This window comes from Macroventuria anomochaeta (assembly GCF_010093625.1).
Source record: "Macroventuria anomochaeta strain CBS 525.71 unplaced genomic scaffold BU25scaffold_61, whole genome shotgun sequence".
NCBI classification, from domain to species: Eukaryota; Fungi; Ascomycota; class Dothideomycetes; order Pleosporales; family Didymellaceae; genus Macroventuria; species Macroventuria anomochaeta.
Window position 1 is genome coordinate 1 of NW_022985422.1, and position 20,358 is coordinate 20,358.

Consider the following 20,358-nt stretch of genomic DNA (forward strand, 5'->3'; position numbering starts at 1 on the left):
ATACTCCCGCTTTGGAGGTTGCAGGCCCGCTCCGGAGGTGACCGGAGGTTGTACGTCCGCTTTGGAGGAGTGTAAGGACGCTGGGGATTTGGTGCATACGGTCAGGGACAGTACGGAGCGGATCCGGATATTGTCAGGGGATCTGGAGAGGATACCGTGACAAACACAAACCATAAGGGTCGTGTTCCTACACATATATATACAGTCCACCAGATCTGCTTGTTGATGAGCAAAGTTGGTCCTGGCCAATCAGGATGGATTGCGGTTCATCAACGAGCATTGTACCATGCTCATTGACGAGCTCTGTCACGTGGGTCAGCTCGGTTGAGCGCAATCCCCTAGGCGCCAGCCGGGCGGCCTTGCCTTGCTGCACCTTCCCCCAGGCTTCCGTGTTTGGTTGGTGGTTACTTATTGCCTGTTGTCCTATCGTGGGACGTAGGATCGTAACATCAATCAATCAATCAATCAATCAATCAATCAATCAATCAATCAATCAATCAATCAATCAATCAATCAATCAATTAATCAATCAATCAATCAAATCGACGTCCCTAACAAGTAGCTACTACTCTTCTTGTCTTCCATAGTCCCAGACTCATATAGAATGTTAATTAATCAACCAATCACTCAATCAATTTATCAATCATGATCAGGTCTGGAGCCATGCACATCTGCACGTCAATTCATAGCTAGTACTCTCGGTATGGCCACGCGAGCCGTCATTCAGACATCCCGAGATTTCTATATGCAAGGTCTTAGCGCGATCGTACCCATCTTGTCAGGCACATGGCACTTTGACGTCTCAAGGTCAACCGCCTTACCGATGGCAATGCTAGTAGTGTTTCGACTTACCCATGTTACGAGCCCAATGCCGTTGCAATTGGTTGTTGATCCCGTTGTCGTACAGTTGAAATAGTGTAGGCGTCATGGGAAAATACAAAATAGGCTAGTCCTGATCCTGGACAAGAGGTGCATCCTCAGTCTCACGTCATCAGGTCATGCAACACTGCTCTACGGTTTCAGGTACTTCATCATGCAATTGACGTATTGTCGCGGCCGCACTGACGCGCAACGCGAGATACGCGAACAGTCGTGACGTCGCTAAAATTATAACGCACCACTTAGACTACCATATTAGGCAACCCCCAGCCCAGATCGCTAACATCCTTAGCGTACGGATCTGCCAGGCACAGGGCACTCTAACGTCTCATGGACATTCGAATCCTCCATGTTACGTGCCTACCATCAACACAATTGGTTGCCGATGCCAAAGTTGCTCCGACAACCTTTTGACAGCTAGGCCGGGTCGAACTCGCAAGTGATGTCCTCACATGCTGCAATTGGCTAGCAGAATTGCTTGTCTTTGTGGTCATCCTATCATCGTGTCGTTGCTTGCTGCCGCCTTCTTGCAACATCGTGGAGAACGGCCATTATGGTCCTCAATTGTTACATCATAGACACCTCCGGCACCGCAGCTAATAGCTTCACCGCGTCAGGGGCTGGTGCGTGATGCAATCGCAAGATGACGCACCATGTGGACAATAAGGTCAATTTCAGATCTGAGAGCGTGACCCCGAAGTATAAGTATCTGTGGTCGAAGCATTACTTCTTCCTTCAGTAACTCACTCATCCACACTCCACACTCCACACAGCAAACACCTCATCAAACCACCTTTCCAACCCCAACCACCAACACACCAACATGTCTGACTACAAGCCTACCGAGCACGGCGGTCTCCGCCAAGACGGCCAGCCTGACAAGCGCGTCGGCACTGGCGGTATATATTCCCTCGCCTTCCCTTCATCACCACAGTACTAACAACACCACAGAGTTTGCACAAGGCAAGGTCGATCCTCATGAGGCAGGAAAGCAGGGTGGTCACGCTTCCGGTGGATCTGGTGATTCTGATTTCACTGGCTCCAGTAACAGCGGTGGTTCCGCCAAAGGCCGTACGTGATGCGGTTGTTGTTTGGGTGGATGTGTGCTGATTGTGTACAGAGTTTGCTCATGGTAAGGTTGACCCCATTGAGGCTGGACAGAAGGGCGGTAACTCTTAGATATCCTGCTGCTCTTTAGCAAAGTCAATGTAAAGAATTCATGAACTTCACACGGTGTTCTTGCTATTTCATCGTGTTTGTATGTCTAAGACCAAACCTGTGTACGAGTCTTATTTCGTCGAGATCGACCAGGGGGAATGGTGGGATTGCCGGTTCTCTCTTCACAGTGCTAGTATCAGCAACTGGAAAGCTTCCAGAGTGTCAATACGCCCAAAGTTACTCTGCGACAAATCGTTTCCAGTCGGTGGGTTGATCCTGTGAGGATTCGACTGCGATCGTTCGTCAGGCGGTTCGGCATCTACTTAGTCAAATCAGGAATTAAACGCTCGATTAAGGGGTTTCACGTATTCCAAGGATGCCAGTATCAACTCGTAGGCGGTGCGGCATCTCAACGGGCAATCCTCCCTCAGTGGCCCATCATTGACATGCTTCAGTGGCCATTCATCAAGCTCACCAAACGTGGGTTCAAATGTCTTCCCGGCCCATGTTTCTCAAGTTGTGTAGCCAAACTCAAAGAAGCTGATTGCAGAATTGACGATAGCCTAAGACCACGTTAGTTTTGATGAGTTAAGTTAGGCTTAAGTGTGACTCTGGAACCATAGAAGGTCGGAGCGAATGTAGATCTCCCCATAGTCCACACAAATAGGTGGCCGCTTTCATTCACACGACAGAGCGCCGGCTCTCTACACCCACTCCCACCGACTGCACACCTGTGCCATACCGGCTGCATTCCTGTGAGCTGCCATACCGACTACAAGAGCTCCCTCAGAGCCCTCCTACAACACCAAACACAAACTTTTTAAGGATACAGCCAGCATAGCCTTACAACCCACCGATGTCGAAGGTAAAGAAGAAGGACAGGTCTGGCATTGCCATCCTTCTACACTTTGATGTGAGCTACCTGAAGCTCTCACTTCTTTAGGGCATTGTCCCTCACCATCTCTTGTACTTTGTCAACCAAGAGCTCCTGGCCTGTCGGCACAGTCACTTGCGGATTGCCTCAAAGTCGCCCAGGTATCTTGTGTGCTTTCGGTGTCATCCCAGAGGCGCACAATGTCGCCACGGCTCTTTGTGCGTTTTTGGTTGCGTCCCAAAGGCGCATGGGGTTGCCAGGCTTTGTTGGTCACTTGCTGATTGAAAAAGTCACCCCGCTTTTTTGGGTACCTTTACGCTGAGTTCACCGCCTACGGTAGTAGCTGGAAGGGGATGCAACTACTTCGAGTTCTCTTGCTTGCGATGATGCTAGCTTTTGTTGTCTTGTAGGTAAACTAGGCTTGATAGTCCCCAGGTCATCGTTTGCACAGTCTATTCTTGTAATTCACTGCGCTGGACACCAGTGTCACCATCTATGCTGCACTTTGTGCTGATCCTCCTACGATATTGTAAACGCGTACTGAAGAATCATCCGCTGCCACCGCAATCTGCTGGCCTTGTTCCTCACTCCTAGCCGGTCTCCAGACGATCTGGTTGATGGTCTTAGCAGGCGAGCTCTCTGCGCTGACCATTGTCACTTCAACACTGTCTAGCGCCTCCGCCTTCGCACTCGCAATGCCGATTTCACCAGCCTCAGTTCCAAATGCAAACCACGCTTTCCCACTCATGACCTTTGCGCTGCTCGCAATGGCGGTGATGGAGGCATTTGCAGCCACCGTACCCTTCAGCCGCACCTCGCTGTCCGCGATTTGCCATATCTTGACTGACTTGTCCCGCCCCGCTGTCAAAAACGTCGGCTGCTCGAGCGGTGACCAAGCACAGTTCAAGATCATGCGCGAATGGCCCTTTGAATTCGAGTACTTCAAGGCGTACAATGAGGGCTCGTCGATGCGCTCCCAGACAACCCACTGCCTATCGCGTCCAACACTGAGCAGGTATCTGTCATCAGGTGAGAACTGCAGCGAAGTAACCGTAAGTGAGTGTGCCTTCAGCGCTGGCTTCACTTCGAGCCAATCCTTTGTGTCGTAAAGGCGAATGACCGCATGATCGATGGAGCTTGCTCGGCATGCTGTTGCGATCAGGCTGCTATCGCGGCTGACTGCAACTGTAGAGATCTCGTATCCGTGGCCATAGAGCTTCTCTGTCTCGGGCCAGAGGAGGTGTCGAGCAAGGTGGTCTTCGAACGGTGGGTGAGAAAACTCCAGAGCGGACTTGCGGACGATGGATGCTGGATCGACAGCATCACGCTCGTTTTCTTCACCCTCTTCCACTGGCTCATTGTCGCCTACGGCTTGAATGGCTTTATTCGAGAGGCCAAGTACAGGTATGTTGGCTGCATCTGGGAGATCGGCGGTGTTTCTAGACTCGATATTGCAAAGCTTGCTTAGAATTTCTGCGACACCTTTTGGTTCGTCGAAAACACGCAAAAGCTTCTCATCGGCACCGGACACGAACTCCGTGTCGCTTATCGCATCCACGCAATTAAGGTCGTAGCCGTGGATCTGCGGTCTGGAGAATTCGTGCCATGACGGCGCGCTACCCTCCCGCTTCCACTCCGCGAAGAGCCGTGTCGTTTGATCTTGTGATGTCGAAAGTAGATAGGAGCCATCTCTTGACCATGTCACTCCTCTGACTTCCCGAACATGCCCTGTGATTGCGACCTGCCGTGTCCACATATCTTCGGTCGATGAGTAGGTCCACTTCCTCCAGCTTCCTGTCCTTCCCAGAGATACCACGGAGTTACCATCCGGCGACCAAAGACCGATCCAGAATCCTCCTGCGCTTCCTGTTGCGCTGGTCGAACCTTTCTGTGCGCTGATCTCGCCCAATCTTGTGATGCACACCCAAACGCCTGATGTTGGATCGGACTCCCAAATGGCTAGGGAGTTGTCCTCTGAGGTTGAAAGCAGCTGAAGTTTGTCATTTCTATGCCGCCATGAAGCCGTGTAGATCCAATCCTCGTGTCCCAGGAGCAGAGCCTCGAAAGTGATGGAGTGTTTTGATGTTGCTGACTCGATCCAGTGGGCCTTGTTCGATAGCGACTTAACAAGACCTCCCAGAGCTGGGTCGTTGAGTGCGCTACTTGCGGCCGGAAGCTCGTTGCCCTGGTGAAATCTCCAAAGGCGAATGTACTTGTCTTGACTTGCAGATGCTAGTAACAGGTCGCTGCTTGAGTCCGATGTTTCGCGAGTGAAGTCAAGGGCTCGTATCCAACCCTCATGCCCGATGAGTGTTGCTGAAAGTTGAAACTGGGTATCTCGAGAAACGAAAATCTGAATAGTGGGGCGGGTGCCTGCAACTGCCAGTACCATTGACTCGGTGTCTAGTTGAGCAAGGGCAAGAATCAAAGGGAAATACTTCGGCGACAAAGCGATCGTCTGCAGCAGCTCGACATCGATGGATGTGAATCTGTCATCGTGGACAAGCTTCCATATCTTGACAGAACCATCTGAGGAACCGGAAGCGAAGATGTCTGATCCAGATAAAGTGGCTATCTTGGTTATGGGGTTTGCGTGACCAGAGACGCTCTTGACACATTCATATTTAGGCTTCCTATTATTCTGAGCACGCCAGATGCGGATTGTGTTGTCCGCTGCGCCACTGAGAAGCACGGAAACGCTTGGTGATCTTGTAGGGAAGAACTTGACAGCGTTGACAGCCTTAGTGTGTCCATTCGATACTGCTTGTACTCCGCTAAGTTTCTCATCCTATATCCGGTCAGTGTATCCTATAGCAACTCACAAGTAGACTTACTTGAGGATCCCACAATGCAATACAATTGTCGGCGCCAAACGCTAAGACGCCTGAGCCGTTTACGTCCCAATCTGCAGCGGCCGGGTTCCTGTTGCCGCCTACTGACACAAATTCAGGCGATATGTTCATCTTGAGGTCTTTGCAATGTGGAGTTGTAGGCCCTGCGGCTAGTCATCATCTCAAGGATTTCTTTGGCACTAGCTCTCGCTTAGCACGCCTGTTTGAGCTTAGGCCCAAGTTGGAGGGTCCTTCGCAGCAGTCGCAGCCGGCTTCGTATCAGTGACCGACCTTCAGCAGATTCAGCGCTATTTTGGCTATGAGTGAAGAATCCTTGTCCATAAACGTTGAGTTCAGGTATGTTTCTTGCAGCCTTGCAACATGACAAATTCTGACAGCAGTAGCGGGGGACTGGAGCTACTCTTCGCAAATCAGAAAAAGTACGCCCTCACGATACCCAGCAAAGATGAATCCGGTGCACCATCAAACGTAGCTTTTCTTGTGAGGTACCTTTGCGACAACGTCATGAAAGATCCCAGGAAAGACCTGTTCGTCCTCGACGACACCGTGTGAGTCTAGCTGAAAAATTTCCAGAAGCTCTCTAACCTGTACAACAGACGTCCAGGGATCTTGGCTCTCATCAACGAGGCAGACTGGGAGTTGGAGGGTGAAGATCAGTACGTGCTGCAGAAGGACGATCACATCATGTTCGTGTCGACACTACATGGAGGGTAGCTATCGTGCAGACCGTGAAATAAAGAAATGAAGAGATTGAGTAGATGTAATGCTGAAAGCCACCTATATCGTGGGTACATGGTTGAACATTGATAGTGAAGCACTTCTGTGGCGTCAGCTCGCACGTGCTAGCGCGAAAGCGTGTCGCGCGGCTGCCTGCCTCGCCTTGCGAAGCTCTACATACCGAGCCTCTCACTTCAGCATCAAACACGACAACACAGCACCACATAGCCTGAGTGTCAGCTACCAGCAATGCGATGGCATCTTCAGACGACGACGAGGACTTGCGGTTGGCTATGGCATTATCCATGCAGCAGAGCCCTCCTGTCGCGCCAACAAACAAAGCGATTGTCGATCTCACCTCGGACAATGAGAGTGAAGATGACGACGCAGATCTGAAGCGAGCAATTGCATTATCGATGCAAGATATTCCGCAGTCTGCAAAATGTATAGAGCCTACATCAGCACCTGCAGCCCACGTTCAATTGAGTTCTAACACCGCCACACCAATGGCACAGCTGACTCAAGCGGTGCCCAAATCCATGCCCAATACAAAGCAAACCTCGCCGACAAGCAATAAGTTTGTCCTCAATCGTAAGGCTATGGAAGCAGAGCGTCTTGCACGACTGGAGGAGCGCAAGCGCAAGCGTAGTCCATCTGCAGACCAGCCTTCCAAACAACTACTGAAAGCACCGACACCTGCAGCGGTGAACAAGTCCACAAGCTCCCAGTCACAGTCAGATCCCGTACCACAATACCCTAGAGGAGCTATCAAGCGCACTTTCGCCACTAAGTTTCGTCGGACCGATGATATCACTATTGATGAGCTGCTGCAAGCATCCATGGTCAACATTGCAGTCATCAGCTCTTTCCAGTGGGATGCCGAGTGGCTGAGCCGCAAACTCAGTCATACCAAGGTCAAGCAGCATTGGATCATGAACGCAAGAGATGCAGAGACTCAAGCAAGATGGAGACGAGATTTGGCAGAGTGCGGCATACCCAACTTGCGAATCCACTTTCCGTCCATGAACGCTGCCGTCGGGAATGCGCACAGCAAATACATGCTGCTTGTTAGTGAAAAGAAGTTAAGAGTTGTGGTATCTACAGCGAATATGGAGATGGAGTACTGGGGCGAAGTGAGAAACGACTGGCAGCCTGGAGTCTTGGAGAACTCAGTTTTCGTCATTGATCTGCCAAGAAGAGTTGATGTTGTTGTGGGAAGCGTGGAAGACCTCACGCCATTTGGGAAAGAGTTGGTGCACTTTCTGGAGGCCCAGCAACTCGACCCACTAATCGTCAAGGGGGTGCTGAAGTTCGATTTCTCTCAAACTGGGCACCTTGCCTTCGTCCACTCCATGTAAGTTTGACCACTAGTATACACGTGGGCGCTGGCTCACGTATAGCAGTGGTAGCCCCTCTGACACAGTTTCACACCCTACGGGCCTTCCTGGTCTCGCGAAAGCTGTTCAAGATCTCCAACTCGACCAAGTGGGGTCTATTGAGCTCGATTATGCGGCTTCGTCCCTAGGCGCGATCGATGAAACCTTGCTCCAGCGCATCTACTTCGCTGCGCAAGGTCTGCCATTCACCGCTCCGAAGGCAGTGGACCTTCAAGAGAGATTCCGCATCTACTATCCTACTGAGGACACCATCAAGAATAGTCTGGGTGGTCCCGACTGTGCTGGGGTCATTTCCTTAAGGAAGACACATTACAGCTCACCCTCGTTTCCTGCTGAATGCCTCCGCGACTACATATCAACACGCAAAGGCATGATATCACACAACAAGCTACTGTTCGCACGTGGACGGCACATGAATGGAAAACCCTTCGCGTGGGTATACGTAGGCTCAGCGAATATCTCGGAATCGGCCTGGGGAGCCCAGAAGGTACTCAAGAGCGGGAAGATGGGCAAGCTGACCATGAGGAACTGGGAGTGCGGCGTCATTGTTCCGGTGCCAAACGAAAAACTCGAGGCCGTTGACCTTGGAGAAGGCGGGGTACCTCGTATGAGTGTTTTCGAAGGCACGATCGAAGTGCCCTTCCAATATCCAGGAGATCCTTACAAGGGTCGAATGCCATGGCTCCAGAGTTTCTAGCAGCCCGGCATTGAAGGCCTCCACAGTTTTGGCCGATGTGCAATACGATAGTATACGGACTGCAGGGTTGAATACCTCCAGAGGGTGTGATCGGTTTCGAGCAACGGCACAGGGGCATCGCTCGGTCAGCGACAAAGACAGTGGGTAAAGGGCTGGTGATTATTGAGGCTCATGGTGTGTCATCATGGGCTAGCAGTTGGTGTTTGGATAGCAGAGTGGCTCGTTCGTGCGAGAGCGAGAACGAGGGGACGAGAACGGGCGGCATGGCGTCACCGTATTCATCGTGTACGAAATGTATGGTGCACCCCAGGGTCCATGACAGGTCTAGCTTCCGAGTTCCTGGGGAAGATCTTGCAGGGCTATGCAAGTCTGGCGGACCAACACGGCGGACGCGGAATCCGCTCGGAGGGTTGTAGCTGCTTCCATCGGCGTTTGCGGCTACCGACCAGAAAATAGAGTTAGAGCTGTGACGGGCCGTCAAGGGAATCATCGAGCTGTCAGAAAGACATTCAATGAGCATGCTGACCATGACCCACTGCTTCCACCCCATACTGGAGACTGTTGTGGTTGTGTAGCCGCCCATGCCCAACAGCACGCCGAACACCGCCCGCCGCACGCCCGCGGACGCGACTGCCTCAGCAGCGACCGCTTCCCAGAACCTCCGCAACGCAGAGCGACCCATCACTGCGCCCATACACACCTGGTTCACGTCGCCGGCGCGCTCTCATCCCAATGCTGCACAGGCAAAGGAGCTGCCGCTGCACCTCATCCAGCTCATCCTCACATATGTACGTGCTGTCGTGTGCAGTGCTTTCACATGCGCTCGACCCATGACCTCATTGCACCATATTGATGACCATGACAGCTCGACGATGTCGGCGACCTTGCGCGAATCACTAGGACCTCGCGTCTCTTCTATTACATGACCCTGCCCCGCCTATATGAGGAAGTCACGTTACGCTCTCATGCCGAGATACGCTACGTTGACGGGCGGCCCGAGGGGTTTGGCGGAGGAAGCCCGTTCTCTTCAGGACTAAACACACTCGTGTCGCGGAATTTTACAGACTACGTGCAGCTATTCCGGGTCATTGGCGAATGGCGCGAGCATGATGTCGACGACTACAAGCAAGGGCGCGTGCCGGACAACAGCATGGTGCTGCAGATTGCTATGCGCGCCGCGCTTGACAAGATGAAGAACCTCCAAGCTTTCGCGTAGGTATATGGCGCTCATGTGTTGTGAACAGTGCTGATGTGCGGCAGCTGGGAGCTCAATACTAAGCCTTTGAGCACTGTCTACCAGGGTCTCACGAACAAGCCCTCACTTATATCACTCACGCTACGGTGTCAGACGAACCGAATACCTCGACCGACCACCACGATACCTCCGTTACCGGCTTTGAAGACCCTCGTCGTATACGATATCGACCCGCTATGCTATCCGGACGACATCTCGCTGGTTCTTGCCAGCGCAAAGGAGCTCGAGAACCTAAAGTTGCACTGGAGCCCGCGGATGCGCGAGAACGGGGAGGAATCGATCAATCTAATGTCCATGTTCGCCCGATGTGTTGCGAACAAGGTCTCACTACCCGTCAAGCGCTTCGCAATGTGGAACCTGTACGCACGGTTCTTCGGTGAGAGCAGTGAACTGATATTCAACCCTTTGACAATTTCTGAGGTCACGGTCATCAATTCGATGGGCTCTTCAGATCCCATGACAGTCTTCCTTGACGACACATGGCGACTGCAGCACAAACAACCCGTGCAACCCAACCTGAAGATGATACGTCTGGACACTGTGGACAAGGAAGCTGTGCGCATGCTCCAAGAATTCAAAGGCCTCGAGCGCGTGTACATAGTCAGTACGAAGCGGGCTCGAGGAACCCCGAAATCAGACAGCACCGCAGCAACACCGACTACCCCTTCCGCTGCAACTCCCGGCATGACCAGCGGAAGTACCAGCGCAGTTGGCACGCCCTACATCAGCGAGCACCAATGTCGCGGCATCGGTGGCGACTTCCTTGCCGTCATTCAATCGAATCACCGCGGGATACGACACCTGCTGCTTTCAGACTTGTGGCAGCTCACCGACAATGCGCTGTACAAGATCTGCCAAACACTACCCAATCTAGAACAGTTGGGGTTCAGCTGTATCGTGCCGCCGCTCGAATCGCTGCGCCAGATTATGAGTCTGGTCCCCAATCTGTGGGCGATACGAGTCCTGGTCAGACCGGGCACGGAACTAGCGGATAAGATCGATGCGACAGAAGACATGCATGTATTTGCCATCGCGACAGAGATGTGGCGACCGGAGTACAGGAACGTGGAATATTTCGGCATGGGAGAAAGACTGGTGTACAAGTTTGGTGGGGTCATCTTCCCGTCGAAAGGAGGGCCGGAAATACCTGCAGGGCAGGAAAACAGCATGAACGCGAAAAGAGCAGGGCCTGTGAGGCATATCGAGAAGGTCAGCAGGGATAGCGTGGAGTGGATCGAGATCTGGGGTATGGACACGACCGAGTTCGAGGTCGCATTCCCTTGAGGTAATACGGATGAGGGGCGAGAGTGCCCTGGGAAGCCATCCGATCGACTAATGAATAATGGGGAAGGAGGAATGACGAGAGGGGAAAGAAGTGGAGAGAAGAAGACACTTCGATACAGTCCGCCACTGTCCGATACCCCGCAGAGCCATCGCGTCTCTTTGCCTTCAATGGAAAGAACAGCAAAGGATGGCTCCGCTCGAGACAGAGTGGTGTGGTCCAGAAGAATGTGCAGCGCGACTAGACGTCAGCGAGGAAGTCGCACCACCGAGAGGACTCGATTAGAGAGCGGCCAGCTCGTTTGATTGTTGTTAGACGATGTCAATGCGGTTAGAGGAAGACCTGTACGATGACGGAGATGGCACCAATCCAAGCTCTCAGCAATTGCTTATTTCCATCATTGTTGTAGTTGATGCGTGCCAGCCGTTCGCCCGTGTGCGCCTTCGACAGCAGATTTCGTTCCACAAGCAACAAGAGAATCCGTTGCGGAAAGAGTGAGCAGATCTGTGGCCCTCTGATCTTCTGCTCGGTAACAACATTGTGCACCGAGTCGGGTGCGAATCATTACTTTGAGTATTCCTGCGTCCGAGCGCTGTTTTCCCATTACTTCGAGCACGTCTTCTCGCACGGGAATTCATCACACACCACGCCTTCAATACAGTAATCCAAAGTTTAGCAGAATAAGACCAACGCTATCTGGCCACTCTCCTCTGTGTTCTTGAGCCAAATCAATACGCGTGGATATGTCATTGCACCATCAGCATGAGCTAGTTCGCTTTCAAGGGCGCGCAGTATCAGCAAGACCGCACAGGATGCAATTCCAAACAAGAGGGCGAATTGTGGTATTACTACCTATGATTGAATGGGTATCTATGCCAAGTTTCTGCATCTATTCACACGTTCTCTTCTCCATCCTCCTTTTCCTTCATCCTCCGTTCCTGTCACACCCATTACCGCCCAGGCTCGTAGTAACTCGCCGCAACACCCCCAGCCTTGTCATCACTTGGTCCTGCTTGCGCCTGCTCATGCCTTGGCGGCAGAGGAGGCAATGGGCTCTCTTTACTGATACGTTCTTGCATCCTCATCTGCTGCGTACCCTGCCCTCCCATCTGCTGCGCATACATCGGATGCTGTTGCCCCTGCACAGCAAACTCCTGTCCTTGCCCCGAAAAGCCATTCGACTGACTCGGCAACTGATGATATGTTGGCTGCCACCCAGCAATGCACATCTGTGCCTGCCCCGGCGGCGGAACAATTGCACCGCCCCGGACTATGTTCTCGACGATCCCCGCTGCGATCTTCTCCGCGTCCTTTGATACCTTGGAGTGCCGGTGCTTGTGGCAGTCCACACACGCCCAGACAAAAAGCGTAAAGTGCAACACCAGACCGAGAAACTGGCACACGACACCCGTGAGCTCGACACGCGCGCGATTCGGCTTCTCCTGCCAGAGCTGGTTGACATACGCATCCATTTCCGCGCAGTTGTGGAAGGGAAGGTTGGTGTAGTAGTAATTGTTGCTGCTAGACGAGCCGTTGCACGAGCGATCGAACCCCGTGACGCCCGAGTAACTACTGCTCTGCTCCCACACCCAGGTGTTGTTTTTCTGCAGGACATAACCGCCATACCTGCTACTCCAGTTACTCGAATAATCCAACGAGCCGTCCTCGCCCCAGTAGAGGACGTCGAAGAGTGCAACCAGGGTGAAGAGCGCGGTAACGAGGAAGCCGAGCCAGAGGAGTAAGTCCATGGTGACGCGCACGCCGGGGTGGACGGGGCGCTTGCGGAAGACGAATAGGGCGATGCAGAGCATGCACCAGATGATGGAGATGGAGAATGTGATTAGACCCCAGGGCAGAGACCAGGTGCTATCGAAGCCGTAGTTGTAGTCGGAAAGCAATCTGTTGGCCGTGTCGAGAGCCCAGGCTATGCAACCGATGCCGATGATGCCAGCAAGGATTAGTGCGATGTTCAAAGCCATCTTGAATTTCCAGTAGCGGTCGGCGGCATTGAGCTGTTCATTGTAGGTGAGAGGTTCGTCGTCCGCGGACGTATTCTGAGCAGGGTCTACGGGGGCTGGTGCGGTCGATGGGGGTGGCATCATAGGTGCACTGGGTGTAGGAGACGTTGTGGCTGCGGCAGGATGATCCGGCATGTTGGTGGTTTGCGCGGGAGGCGAGCTCGGAATGGCCGTCGTGTGTCCTAGTGGAGAGGTTGTTGTAATTTGTGGCGCCTGGGGCGCGGGCTGAGGTTGCGGTGTAGACATGTATTAGGTGTATATTAAAACGAATGGCTGCGCGAAAGTCGCGCGAAAGATGGAAAACGAGGTTCAGAGAAGAGGGACGGAGATGATGAAGAGGGAGAAATCTGCACGATAACTGACTCTCCTTTGTTTGCTTTGCCGCGAAACGGGCGTGATGGTTGCCTGACGCTAGCCGTGCATTTGGCGATAGATAGCTTTAAATTAGATTGACGTGCTGGGTTCGTGCACCCGTACCTAATTGACCATCGCCTCCACATCTCGTGTTATCCAAGCCTCATCACCAGCCAAGGCACCTGTAAGCTTCAATTGTCCGCAAGTCTGGTTGCATCCGAACGAATTTGCATTCCTCGTGTAGAGATGATTGAGCCCGTTTCGATCGATGACTGATCGGACAGCTCATGAATCGCTCTGGTGCTGGACGAAGCAGACTTCATATCAGGTCCAGAGATACGGATGCCTGGTACCATTGTGGCAAGTTCGCTGCAAGCACAGTCAGTGCTCTGTCATACATGTGCGGTTGCTTGGATGAGGAGCAGGTGGGTGAGTCTTGTTACGGATCTCACCGCATCTGGTATTCATCCAGCGCCATGCCCTTGGCAATCTTCTTGATCAACACCTTCTTCAGAAACTGCTCTCGAGCCAGACTCCGTGTTTGCTGTGGTGTCCTTAGCATATGGTGACCATCTCTGCACCAAAACTACGTACCTTGACGAACAAATCTGCGGTAATCCTGCCCTTGTCGAGCGCTCTGCCCAAGACAAACAAAGCATCAGCAATTCCTTGTTCCTCGGCCGCCAGTGTGTATAACTGTTGCCCCACCACTGTAGGCGCTACGAGCACGTCATCGACGTCTGGGGCCTGTCTCCTCCGTGCATCGTCCATGGCGCGGTCTGCTTCGACCATTGCACCTTTCAGGATCTGCTCATTGGAAGCCAGTGCAGCATCCAGCTGCTGCAACTCGCCCAGCTCCGCTTGCAGCCGTGAATATGCAGCCTGCAGTGCATGCTGCTGTGCTCGGAGAGGCGCTACCGCTGCCTGATTCGAGGCTACTACTTGGCGAGTCTGCGAAACGAGAGCCTGGCTGAGGGCCGTGAGGAGGGCATCCTTCTGCGGGTTTGGGGGTACAGGAGGTACTGGCAATGATGCTTGATTGGCCTGTTGCGACGGTAAAGTTACCTCGAGCGAGTCATCCAGAAGATTGACTGGAGGTGCTGCCTTGGGTAGTGGCAGAGGTTGTTGGGGTGGCGGCTGTTGATACTGCTGACGATGCTGTGGGTGCTGCGGCGGGCACTGCTGAAGCGGTGGCCGATACTGCTGCTGTTGAGGCGGTGGTTGCCCGTAAGGTTGAGGTGCACCGTGGTGGTTGGGATACTGCTGCGCTGGCGCACCGTTCGCCGATGATTGCTGTGGAGGCGCTTGCCTTGCAAAGCCCGATGCTTGTCGCTGGCCTTGGGGTGTGATGGGACTGACAGGACTCCCACGTCCATAAGGCCCGTATTGTGAGCCTTGTACCTGTACCTGTGGCCGTGAGCTGTGCGAGACTGGTGTTGCCGGACTTATATCGTAGCTTCCCTGTCGCTGAGGAGTGCCTTGCGCCCACGGGGTGCCTTGCTGTTGCCAGTTCGGCGGTGCACCATAACTGTTCCTTTGCGGCTGTTGATACTGCTGTGCCTGTGCTTGTTGTTGCGGCGTATGCGGTGGAAGCGGGGGAGGTTGCGAGTACCGATCATTTTGCGGTTCAGGCGTCGGCCGGTTCTGCTCGTACGGCTTCGGAGGTTTCGGAGGAGGAGCAGGTGGTCCTTGAGAGGGGCCCGGCGAGGCTGATGGGCCTGGTGTACCGTGCAGAGAGCGCCGGTATTCAGCAGGTGGTGGAGGGACAGGTGGAGGAACAGGCGGAGGACCCTGTTGCGCGGGCGCATTGTACTGCGGTTGCGGTTGCCTTGACCGGACGGGAGGTTCTTTCGCAAAGACGCCGCGAAGGACCGCAAGGAAGTCGAACAAAGTAGACTTCTGCAAGCAGGTCAGCCAAGGATCATGCCGCCCAACAGTGCCTGCTATTGCTGTGCACCGCGCATAGGGTACTCACGCCCCAATACTTTGCCCATTGTGCGAGGTATGGGTGATATACCCTTCCGTCGCCGCTTACATGCTGACCTGGTCGCACAAGCATGTCTTTGTCCGGCTTGATGTACACCATGGGCGGTTCGCGCGGGTAGGCATAGGGTACCCATACTGCTACCGGGAAGCCGTACGTTGCGCCGCGGAACGTAACAGGCAGCGTCCCGCTGAGGTTGAGAAGAAGGTTCGAAGCTCCATTCTCATATGCTGCACTGGTCAGCTGCTGTGCGCTTCCAGGGCGAAGCACAGGGCGGTGTTGCGCGGCGAGTTACGTACTGTAGACGTCGGTGCGCACCGAGAGGGACGGGTAGTGGGAGAGAGCTTCTGTGGCGTCGTGGTATGTGCGATTGACGTCTGTGTAGTTCTGGGGGAAACGTCAGTATGTGGCTCCGCGGAATATAAGTGAATGCCTACGCTGGTAAGAACGCTGTACAGCCAGTTGAGCGTCGTCTCAGGCACGCCGGCCATGCTGCATTCGAGGTCTGGCGGGGAAGCCTGGAGCTCCGCCGAACACGATGTTGTGATCCCGCCAAGGGTCGCCGCTTCCCTTACGAGTGCTGGACACTGCACCTTGTCGTGGCCAAGTTGATATGTACGTTAAAATCATGGGGTCGGTGTACGGTACGCTGAGGGGTAGACGCGGCGTGATCGTACCAAATATGAACGAGACCTGGAAACCGCTGCCAGTGAACCGTTGAGCAATCACAAACGTGGAAAATCATCAAGAAGACGCTCACGGCATGCTGAATGGCAATGTGAGTACAAACCAGATTGTTCAGTAACTCATCGTTCATCCAGGTTGTTCAGTAACTCTTCGTTCAGCCAGGTTGTTCAGTAACTCTTCGTTCATCCGGGTTGTTCAGTAACTCTTCGTTCATTACGCCTCAAAGAACGTGTGCTTCAAGCCTATCGTATAAACCCAATGCGCCCCTATATTGTACAAGAAACCTCCGGGTATCCTCAAACTATCGCTCAGTGTTGACTCCACTCGATCGTGTTGAGATCGACACCCTCCTGCACCAACTCCCACAGCGGGCTGAGCTCGCGCAGGAACGTGACACGCTCCTTCACAGCCTTCAGGACGTAATCAATCTCAGCGTCTGTCGTGAATCGTCCGATACCGAATCGAATACTGCTGTGGGCACTCTCATCGCTGCTGCCGAGCGCGCGGAGGACGTAACTGGGCTCCAGAGAGGCCGATGTACACGCACTGCCGGAGGACAGGGCAATATCCTTCAAGGCCATGAGCAGAGACTCTCCCTCAACGTAGGCGAAAGAGACGTTTACGCAGCCGGGGTAGTGGCGTTCGCGGTCGCCGTTGAGTGTGGTGTGTTCCATGGAGAGAAGGCCTTCGAGAAGGCGGTTTGACAGGGCTGTGATGCGCTTGGTGTCGTACTGTTACCCGTTAGTGAAGGTGCAGAGAGGGTGTAGAAAATGCGTGCATACCTCCATCTCCTCCTTGCAGATACGGGCGGCTTCACCGAAGCCAATTGAAAGAGGCGGTGCCAGTGTACCACTTCGCAGACCGCGCTCTTGGCCACCTCCACTGATGATGGGATCGAGTCTGACCCTGGGCCTTCTTCGTACGTAGCAAGCACCGACACCCTTCGGCCCGTAGATTTTGTGACCAGAAATCGACAACAAGTCAACGTTCATCTTGTTGACATCAATGGGAATCTTGCCGACCGCCTGAGCGGCGTCTGTGTGGAAGAAGATCTTCTTGGACCTGCACAGCCTGCCAATCTCCTCCATGGGCTGCACGACACCAATTTCGTTGTTGACTGTCATGATACTGACGAGCATTGTCTCAGGGCGCATCGCAGCCTCCAGCTGTGCCAAGTCGATGAGACCGTTGCTCTGCACTGGGAGATAGGTGACCGAGAAGCCCTCATCCTGCAAATGCCTGCAGCTGTCTAGCACACACTTGTGCTCGGTCTGTGCGGTGATGATGTGGTTCTTCTTGCCAGAGCGCTTGAAGAAGCGCGCCACACCCTTGATGCTCATGTTGTTACTCTCGGTGGCGCCGCTGGTGAAGATGATCTCCTTGGGGTCTGCGCCGATGAGGTTGGCAATGTGCGCGCGAGCGTCTTCCACTGCCCTGTCGGTCTCCCATCCGTAGGCGTGTGTGCGGGAGTGCGGGTTGCCGTAGAGGCCGGTCATGAACGGAAGCTGGGCGTCAACAACGCGCGGGTCCATGGGCGTGGTCGCTTGCATATCCAGGTAGATGGGGCGTGATCCCTGGTCCATGACTGTAGCTTGCTTCAAGATACCTGGTGCTATCAGTATGCTTCAGTGACGGCGGGGCGAGTGGCGGCACGCACCAGCACTTGGGCTCATCATGGCGTCGGCCGACATGCCTGTTGTTGGCATTGTCGCGTCTGCTGCCTTCTCGCCGGTCTGGTGCAGGAATGCCTTCTTCTCTGCCTGGACTGTGGTGTCGATATTGACTGTGGCGTTGTTGGACTTGGTCTCGGAGACATAGTTGCGGCGGCTCGCAGCGGTGCGGAGGGATGTGCGGGCGAAGGTCGATGCTGGGCATCTCCTCGAGGCGATGCGGAGGGCCTGCCTCGCAAGCGTGGGGGCGATGTTCGACATTGTGGTGATGGGTATGTGCGGTGATAATGTCGAACATCGCTCACGACTCAGTCGAAGCTTCGAAAGCGCAGCCGGAGAGCTAAAAGTTCGGCTTACTAATGGACCGCCCCACCGACTGCGAGAGGCAGACCCTGATTCACGAATCGATCGGACCAGGCCGAGGAAGCAGTGCTCGCGCAGAACAGTGCACTGAGAGCGTCCAAACGCCATGGTGAATACTGCAATGCTGTTCCGGGTCAGGTGACTGCTGCTCAGAGCGCACAAAGAAGAACCCGCAGTGCTGTATCGCGTGTAGTCTGCCACATCGGAGCAGCGCTAAGCCACAGCAACGTCATGTCCAAGACGCCAAAAGCAACCCACTATCCACCCACTAGGAGCACTGCGCCATAACCATCCACTCTTCTCTCCACGCTGCTCTTCCTTGCGACTACACGTCCCCGCTGTGTTAAGACAGCGTTACTCTGCATCGGAACCTAGCAAACCCACCCGCATTACCCCACAATGAGCTGGAAAGGCTTAACGAAAGGAGTGACCAGGGTACGGTCAAACATCTTCACGCGCCCGGTTGGGCGGCAACATATGGCTGATAAGACTCAATAGGCGCCACAAACGTTTAAGCAGAAATTCAATATCGTACGTCCACCCCGTGAGCGCTATACAAGAGCAGCTTGGGCAATGCGCCGACTTCCGCGAACGCGCAGGCATGCGCTAACAAGAGCATGTGTAGGGCGAGATCACAAAGGACGCCATCTATATCGATGCCGATCGCCGCTTTACCGAGCTCGAGAAGGAGACGAAGAAGCTCCACGAGGAGTCCAAGAAGTATGCGCGTCTGTCGAGTAGTGCTTGTTGTAACCCGGACTGACATATATGGCAGGTACTTCGAGGCTATCAATGGTGCGCATCTCTGAAGCCTCATTCGTGGGATCACGTCTAATACAAACCTCACAGGCATGCTCACACATCAGATCGAGTTCTCGAAAGCCATCGCCGAAATCTACAAGCCCATCTCCGGACGAATGTCGGACCCCACCTCGTTCCACGATGAAGGAAACACTGCCGGTATTGAGGCCTGCGAACAATACGAGGAGGTTGTAAGAGAACTGCAAGAGACGCTCAAGCCCGAGCTGGAGATGATAGAGTCGCGAGTCATTTCGCCCGCGAACCAGCTGCTCGACATCATCAAAGCTGTACGGAAGATAGGCGCCAAGCGCGACCACAAGCAGCTCGATTACGACCGTCACCGAACAACCCTCAAGAAGCTGCAAGACAAGAAGGACAAGACCCTGAAGGACGAGAAGGCCATGTACCGCGCCGAGAACGATGTTGAGCAGGCCACGCAGGATTACAACTACTTCAACGATCTCCTCAAGGACGAGCTGCCGAAGCTGTTCGCGTTGGAACGGGAATTCATCCAGCCCCTCTTCCAGTCGTTCTATTACATGCAGCTGAACGTCTTCTACACCCTGCACGAGCGCATGCAACGGCTTGACATTGGTTATTTCGACCTGGAACTGGATATTGAGGCGGCCTACGAGAAGAAGCGTGGAGACACCCAGGCAGAGGCTGAGAAGCTATCTGTGGTCAAATTCAAGACCACGGGTGGACGTACAGGCCCAGGAGGGCGACCCGGGCAGTCCAAGTACGCAACAAAAGCCCTCGAGGCGAAGGCAGGCCGCGCTTCGATCTCCGAAGAAGCACCACCACCTCCATACAGCCCTGGCCCCTCTGGCGTGGTCGCAGACGTCAAATCGCCTACATTATCACAAGGCTCATGGGGCTCTGCAGCGAAGGCAAAGGGCGCGGCACCTCCGCCACCAAAGCCCAAGCCATCTCGCCTCAGTGGCATGCCTGCGGCAGAGACATGTACCGCTCTTTTTGACTTCGAGGCTCAATCAGAAGGCGATCTAAGCTTCTTGACCGGCGACACCATTGAGATCATTACACGGACGCAGAACGAGAACGAGTGGTGGACTGGCAAGGTCCGCGGCAAGCAGGGCCAGTTCCCAGGTATGTACACTAAGACTCAAGAATGCCCACAAACGCTGACTATCTCAGGCAACTATGTGAAGTTGAACTAGGTGTTCAACCGGCGGGACTCGATGATGTCCAGATGAAGATACCTGTTGTTACTGTTGGTTGCTATTGACTAGACGGGCCCTTCGAGGTCTGCATGTTCATTCTACTAGACACTGCATTGCTTACACTTCAGACTAAATATTAATACTTCTTAACCTATTCTCGCGCAGTTTTTATATTGTCGTACGCCGCCT

At 53.8% G+C, this 20,358-nt stretch overlaps 9 protein-coding genes across 9 annotated transcripts; 4 read left to right on the plus strand and 5 right to left on the minus strand.

Moving 5' to 3' along the window:
- Positions 1-1,627: 1,627 nt before the first annotated feature.
- On the plus strand, positions 1,628-2,109 carry BU25DRAFT_416343 (uncharacterized protein). Its single transcript, XM_033707755.1, has 3 exons — positions 1,628-1,778; positions 1,831-1,950; positions 2,000-2,109. Exons 1-3 carry the CDS (start codon positions 1,703-1,705, stop codon positions 2,056-2,058), a joined length of 255 nt encoding a protein of 84 aa, XP_033555335.1. The 5' UTR covers positions 1,628-1,702; the 3' UTR covers positions 2,059-2,109.
- A 1,295-nt stretch (positions 2,110-3,404) lies between these two features.
- On the minus strand, positions 3,405-5,874 carry BU25DRAFT_404961 (WD40 repeat-like protein; the record flags this gene model as incomplete). The annotated part of the gene is made up of 2 exons (XM_033705139.1): positions 3,405-5,699; positions 5,746-5,874. The coding sequence occupies 2 exons, from the start codon at positions 5,872-5,874 to the stop codon at positions 3,405-3,407; spliced, it is 2,424 nt and encodes an 807-aa protein (XP_033555336.1).
- Positions 5,875-6,123: 249 nt separating this feature from the next.
- Positions 6,124-8,574, plus strand: BU25DRAFT_435683 (phospholipase D/nuclease; the record flags this gene model as incomplete). Its single annotated transcript, XM_033708934.1, has 4 exons — positions 6,124-6,311; positions 6,522-6,523; positions 6,748-7,834; positions 7,881-8,574. 4 exons carry the CDS (start codon positions 6,124-6,126, stop codon positions 8,572-8,574), a joined length of 1,971 nt encoding a protein of 656 aa, XP_033555337.1.
- A 581-nt stretch (positions 8,575-9,155) lies between these two features.
- BU25DRAFT_355024 (uncharacterized protein) lies at positions 9,156-11,113 on the plus strand (the record flags this gene model as incomplete). Its single annotated transcript, XM_033703546.1, has 3 exons — positions 9,156-9,362; positions 9,440-9,786; positions 9,835-11,113. 3 exons carry the CDS (start codon positions 9,156-9,158, stop codon positions 11,111-11,113), a joined length of 1,833 nt encoding a protein of 610 aa, XP_033555338.1.
- Positions 11,114-12,036: 923 nt separating this feature from the next.
- On the minus strand, positions 12,037-13,210 carry BU25DRAFT_435685 (uncharacterized protein; the record flags this gene model as incomplete). The annotated part of the gene is made up of 2 exons (XM_033708935.1): positions 12,037-12,140; positions 12,208-13,210. The coding sequence occupies 2 exons, from the start codon at positions 13,208-13,210 to the stop codon at positions 12,037-12,039; spliced, it is 1,107 nt and encodes a 368-aa protein (XP_033555339.1).
- Positions 13,211-13,529: 319 nt separating this feature from the next.
- Positions 13,530-16,086, minus strand: BU25DRAFT_416348 (UEV-domain-containing protein). The gene is made up of 5 exons (XM_033707756.1): positions 15,905-16,086; positions 15,767-15,854; positions 15,459-15,697; positions 14,078-15,382; positions 13,530-14,027 (listed from the first exon to the last, which is right to left on the minus strand). The coding sequence occupies exons 1-5, from the start codon at positions 15,956-15,958 to the stop codon at positions 13,932-13,934; spliced, it is 1,782 nt and encodes a 593-aa protein (XP_033555340.1). The 5' UTR covers positions 15,959-16,086; the 3' UTR covers positions 13,530-13,931.
- Positions 16,087-16,372: 286 nt separating this feature from the next.
- On the minus strand, positions 16,373-18,332 carry BU25DRAFT_416349 (cysteine desulfurase). Its single transcript, XM_033707757.1, has 3 exons — positions 17,812-18,332; positions 16,937-17,760; positions 16,373-16,885 (listed from the first exon to the last, which is right to left on the minus strand). The coding sequence occupies exons 1-3, from the start codon at positions 18,293-18,295 to the stop codon at positions 16,463-16,465; spliced, it is 1,731 nt and encodes a 576-aa protein (XP_033555341.1). The 5' UTR covers positions 18,296-18,332; the 3' UTR covers positions 16,373-16,462.
- Positions 18,333-18,531: 199 nt separating this feature from the next.
- Positions 18,532-19,086, minus strand: BU25DRAFT_416351 (uncharacterized protein). The gene is made up of 2 exons (XM_033707758.1): positions 18,963-19,086; positions 18,532-18,907 (listed from the first exon to the last, which is right to left on the minus strand). The coding sequence occupies exons 1-2, from the start codon at positions 18,988-18,990 to the stop codon at positions 18,711-18,713; spliced, it is 225 nt and encodes a 74-aa protein (XP_033555342.1). The 5' UTR covers positions 18,991-19,086; the 3' UTR covers positions 18,532-18,710.
- Positions 18,583-20,323, plus strand: BU25DRAFT_416352 (BAR-domain-containing protein). Its single transcript, XM_033707759.1, has 4 exons — positions 18,583-18,622; positions 18,686-18,907; positions 18,963-20,095; positions 20,144-20,323. Exons 3-4 carry the CDS (start codon positions 19,039-19,041, stop codon positions 20,164-20,166), a joined length of 1,080 nt encoding a protein of 359 aa, XP_033555343.1. The 5' UTR covers positions 18,583-18,622; positions 18,686-18,907; positions 18,963-19,038; the 3' UTR covers positions 20,167-20,323.
- Positions 20,324-20,358: the final 35 nt, after the last annotated feature.